Source organism: Zophobas morio, unplaced genomic scaffold, assembly GCF_036711695.1.
Source record: "Zophobas morio isolate AGI-343-1 ecotype UQ-CSIRO unplaced genomic scaffold, CSIRO_AGI_Zmor_V1 ptg000011l, whole genome shotgun sequence".
NCBI lineage: Eukaryota > Metazoa > Arthropoda > Insecta > Coleoptera > Tenebrionidae > Zophobas > Zophobas morio.
Window position 1 is genome coordinate 11,747,165 of NW_026972116.1, and position 4,869 is coordinate 11,752,033.

A 4,869-nucleotide genomic window follows, 5' to 3' on the forward strand; every position below is an offset into this window, starting at 1 on the left:
AACCACAGAAAACAAAGTATCTTTTTTAAGTTAACTCAATTTCTTGATTTTCGCAGGTTCTTTATTACGTTACAATGGGTGAACTTATCTGTTTATCACTTATCATTATCAATATAAAATTTGCCTACATCCAGTGCTACCAATAGAACCAATTCAACTTGTGCTGTCAATAAAATTTCAAAAATGGCAAGGTTTTTTTAATTATTGATGAGGCAAGTTTATTTGTATAAAATTAAATTAAGAAGGGTCATTTTATATGTGTATTTGATTTTAGCAGACATTTTGATATAATGAAGTATAGTTTACAATTGTTATCCTTTGAGGTTAACCTCAAAATTTCGCATTGACAAAAAACAACGAAGTAACCCTGTTTTACAAAACTTCATCGTTCATTGTCACGTTATTTTCCATAAATAAAAATGAGTCAACCTCCGGCAAGAAGTATCTGGAAGATTGTTTTAACAAATTTTATAAATTCTCTAAGACCAAGACAGATTAGAGGGAATCTGGTTGGAAGTGACTACTTTGGTAACAAATATTACGAAATTCCTGCTGATCCTTCTGTGGGTAAAAGAAAAGCATCTAGATGGTTTGATCCACCCAAAAAGGATGATTTTATGCAAGAAATGCCAGCTGAGTGGGAAGCATGGTTAAGAGGTAGAAGAACTGAGCCACCCTCTGAAGAAGAAGTAATGAGGAATTATGCTCTTATGCAGATGAAGAAAAAGAACGCGATTGCAGTAGATGCTAAGTCTGGTCAAATGACTCCTATGGAAAAAGGGATGGAAACTTTTCCCAAACGACCCGAATATGAAATGTCCCCAGGAGCAAAAAGTGATAAAGAATGATAATAGCTTTCGTTGTACAGATTTTAGTTGTAAATAAATTAATTTATTAGTGATTTTAATGTAATTTGAAGACAAATTGCTTCATTTGTTTTTCAGCTGCCTTCTTTCTTACAATTTTAAACACCTTAAAAAAGTTCACTAATTGATATAAGACCACATTATTTTTATTTGTTTTTGTTTGTCACTTCCTGGTGATTTGAAGATATTTATTTTTGTTATAAAATCAGCTTATTTTAGATTATTCTAACGGGTCACAACTGCTCATGTGGAAACGCCAAAATATTATAAAGTAGGCTACTTTCAAATTATTCCACGTTTATTTAAAAATCGCAAAATTATTACAAAATGACGACCAGCGATGCTTTAAAAGAACTTGTGGATGTAACCAGTAATGTTGAAGAAGTGGCGCATGAACTAGAGGCTTCAGATATCAGTAGCGACTCTGGAAGCGAAATTTCATTATCTGACAAAATTGTTCTAGAATCTAATGAGAAACGTCTCCGGCAGAGAATATCTTCACTCCAGACTTCAATAATGAACTTGAAGGAGCAATTAAAATTAGAAAAAGAGCTATGGAGAGAAGATTTAGAACAAATTCGGAGCCTCCAGCAGCAACAACAAGAAATGAAATGCTCATGTGCTCACAGAGTAAAATCAAAGGAAAATGTAAAGTGCGATATTCTCAGTAAAACAAGCAGCGTTTCTACAATGAGCAGTGGCGAAACTACGTCGAAAAAAAAGGAGGATATTTTGAAAACTCACTCAATTAAACAGTTGTTGGAACTGCAAAATTATAAAAGAAAATTAGCCGAAACGGAAAATATGTGCAACTTGGAGCTTACCAGAGTGAAACAAAGCCTGGAAGATTTGAAGACTTTGCAGACTATTGCAACGGGGTGGGGACAAAATTCAGAAAAAATTGAAAACGAACGGAAATTTAGTAAGAGTGAGGGACAACCTATTCGCGAAATTTTTGTGAATATGTATTCCAAACATGAATAAAGTTTTTGCGAATTTAAAATTTTAAATTTGTTAGTAATTTTTAGTGTCTGATTGGCATTCTGTTTACTAGCTGTCATTCTGACTGTCACTTGTCAGTTGTCACATTGGCGGCGACAGAGTACAACAGAACAGCCAACAGGGAACTGACGTGGTATTTCAAAAAGGACCCCATTTTCACATTATATACATTATACAGTTGTTAATTGAAAATGGATATCGCCACAATGTTCGATGATGTTAAGCGTATGAATAAGCGTCAAGTAAGTTGACAGAACCATGTGTTCCAATATGTATACATTTAAACTGGTTTTCAGTTTTTATACCAGGTTTTAAGCTTTGGTATGATAGTATCTTCAGCACTTATGATATGGAAAGGTTTGATGGTTGGAACCGGTAGCGAAAGTCCTATTGTTGTAGTTTTATCGGGTAGTATGGAGCCAGCTTTTCATAGGGGAGATTTGCTGTTTTTAACTAATTATCCAGAAGAACCGGTGCGAGTTGGAGAAATTGTTGTTTTCAAAGTTGAAGGCAGAGATATTCCAATAGTTCACAGAGTTTTGAAGTTGCATGAAAAGTAAAATTTTGTTCTTGTGTTTACATATTTTTATTATTCGTTTTAAGGGAAAACGGTACTGTTAAATTTCTCACGAAAGGAGACAATAACAGTGTTGATGATAGAGGTCTCTATGCTCCTGGGCAGCTTTGGTTGACTAAAAAAGATGTAGTGGGTAGAGCTAGAGGTTTCTTGCCTTATGTTGGAATGGTGACTATATTGATGAATGAGTATCCAAAATTTAAGGTAATTTTTATTAACTTGACAATAACATGTGTTGAATAAACTGTTTCAGTACGCAGTTCTAGCGTGTCTAGGTTTTTATGTCCTCATTCACAGGGAGTAATCTTTTTATATTGTTTTGTAATTAAATTTGGAAAAATAAACATGTTCCTTAATCATAGTTTTATTAATTTTAAAATTTCATAGAAAAAAGTAAAAAAAAACATACTCAAAACCAAACTACTTCCTACTGCTTCTCTTTTTTGGTGTTGTTTTTGCACCGTTTGTTATGGATTTGCGTTTTGTACCACCTCCATATTTGGCCTCAATATTGGAAATCAAATCAACAAATCCCTTCAATCGTTTTTTCTTATTCAACTCGAGCTCTTGCTCTAATGCTTTTCTGTCAATGCTTTCAGCAACTTTCTTCTCCTCTTCATACTTCTTCCTCCTTCTGGCTTTTTTCTGCTTAGACTCATTAAAAAATCCAGGATATTCTTCAACCTCCCCATCGTCAATCATCTTTCTGACTATTTCCAGAATTCGGGGTTCACTGTCACAGTTACTAAATGGAACCATTTCCAGTATCAAATCCATATTACCCTTCCCTCCCACATACGCTTTTTTAATATCGCGCAATTCTGTCTCAGATCCAATGTAACTTTTTTCGTGCTCTTCGATATCTTTAATATCAATTTTCTTGAAAATAGCTCTCCAATACTCCATCCAGTTGAAATTGGAGTCGCTTTCCTCGTCAATCTCCCCACAGTCATCATAGCACTTTCTTTTATCTTCATCTTGCAGAATTGAGTGGATTTTTCCCAGAACTTTGAATTTTTCTGTGGCTACAGCTTTTCGACTCTCCTCCACTCTGTCAGGGTGCACCAGAAGCGAGAGCTTGTGGTACGCTTTCTTAACTACAATAAAAATTAAATAATATTGGAGAAATATTTTTTAAAATTAACGTACTCTCTTTGTCCGTCGCAGTACGTTCTACTCCCAAAACTTCGTAAAGATCGGTTGTTCCGAAATATTGTTCGCACATTTCTTTAAAAGTTGACATTTTGACCAACAAATTTGTGCTGTTTATTGTTTTTGCAGGAAAACTCACTTTAATTTGCTTAAATTATTGGTTAGACTTCAAAGGCGTTTGACACAAACGAACAACAGCCCGGCGCCAATTGCACAGAATTGCCAATTATTGTAAAAATTACCATTTAAAAGAAAAGTCCCCATATTGAATGATCAATAAAAACAGAGTGTGCTATATAACTGGTTGCCTAAATTAATATAGCCGCAGTCACAATAGTATAATTAATTAATTAATTTTTGTCTGAAAAATATACCAGAAAATGGCGTCATTTTGACAGTTATCTTAGCTTTTGATTTGTCTTTAACCTTTATAACTCTATAATTAACACTAGACAAGTAATTAATTTCAGGTTTTTTTTTGACATTTCATAGCTTGTATTACCTACACGAAAAAGTAGGTCCACATGTCTATCTGTCTGTTTGTCATCTGTCGTTTGTTGGTGATTTTATTACATAAATAAGTAGGTAATCTCCGAAACTACTGGACAGATGGTGGACGAATTTTAGTTGAATTTTAAGAATATTATGTAAAACGCTAACTGAAACTTGTATGCAGATTCACCGAAAATGTGATCTGTTATCAAATTTTAAAATCTGTGTACTAATCAGTATTTTTGGTTGTAATCTTGCATTGTAATTTAATTTTAGACCATCAAAAGAGCGTTTTTTTCTTCGACAGCAGGATCACTAGTGCCAAATAAGTAATAGAAAAATCTGTTCATGGTCCTTATTTAAGCCATAAATATTCTTTATCAAAAACTAAAGTTGTTAATTTTGACCTCCTGGAGATATTGAAGAAAGGTATCTGTTGTTGAGAGTTAATTTGTATGCTTAAATTGCAACGGACATGGTGAAACTTGCGTATAATGATGAGATTGCTGCTTTGGTGAAAATGGTTGCAGTTCGTAGAGCACTTTGGTAAATATTTACACATTTACAGTTGCAACTAGCTACAAATAAAATTGTTTATTGGTTCACCTTATTCTATACCTGGTCAGATATAACGTTAAATAATGCCAACTATAGGGTGGATAACATGGTCTACTGCAATTCAGAAAATGTTCTGTCTCACGATAATATGATAATAATTGATGATAATTAATTTAAAAATACCGGTGTACCTATATATTTTTCGACATAATTCTTGTATCA

The 4,869-nt window shown here is 33.6% G+C and overlaps 4 protein-coding genes across 5 annotated transcripts; 3 read left to right on the forward strand and 1 right to left on the reverse strand.

The window, feature by feature from the left end:
* The first annotated feature begins 89 nt into the window (after positions 1–89).
* LOC135126930 (NADH dehydrogenase [ubiquinone] 1 alpha subcomplex assembly factor 2) lies at positions 90–901 on the forward strand. 2 transcript variants are annotated; one of them, XM_064053170.1, is made up of 2 exons: positions 90–212; positions 275–901. In XM_064053170.1, exon 2 carries the CDS (start codon positions 420–422, stop codon positions 846–848), a length of 429 nt encoding a protein of 142 aa, XP_063909240.1. In that variant the 5' UTR covers positions 90–212; positions 275–419; the 3' UTR covers positions 849–901. The 2 variants fall into 2 exon arrangements, with proteins under 2 accessions (XP_063909240.1, XP_063909239.1); XM_064053169.1 differs by having other exon boundaries at positions 278–901.
* Positions 902–999: 98 nt separating this feature from the next.
* On the forward strand, positions 1,000–1,869 carry LOC135126927 (uncharacterized). The gene is made up of 2 exons (XM_064053167.1): positions 1,000–1,281; positions 1,330–1,869. The coding sequence occupies exons 1-2, from the start codon at positions 1,194–1,196 to the stop codon at positions 1,848–1,850; spliced, it is 609 nt and encodes a 202-aa protein (XP_063909237.1). The 5' UTR covers positions 1,000–1,193; the 3' UTR covers positions 1,851–1,869.
* Positions 1,870–1,945: 76 nt separating this feature from the next.
* Twr (twisted bristles roughened eye) lies at positions 1,946–2,802 on the forward strand. The gene is made up of 4 exons (XM_064053168.1): positions 1,946–2,110; positions 2,165–2,424; positions 2,472–2,649; positions 2,699–2,802. Exons 1-4 carry the CDS (start codon positions 2,060–2,062, stop codon positions 2,747–2,749), a joined length of 540 nt encoding a protein of 179 aa, XP_063909238.1. The 5' UTR covers positions 1,946–2,059; the 3' UTR covers positions 2,750–2,802.
* LOC135126925 (dnaJ homolog subfamily C member 9) lies at positions 2,794–3,820 on the reverse strand. Its single transcript, XM_064053165.1, has 2 exons — positions 3,595–3,820; positions 2,794–3,542 (listed from the first exon to the last, which is right to left on the reverse strand). Exons 1-2 carry the CDS (start codon positions 3,686–3,688, stop codon positions 2,866–2,868), a joined length of 771 nt encoding a protein of 256 aa, XP_063909235.1. The 5' UTR covers positions 3,689–3,820; the 3' UTR covers positions 2,794–2,865.
* Between the last annotated feature and the right edge of the window lie 1,049 nt (positions 3,821–4,869).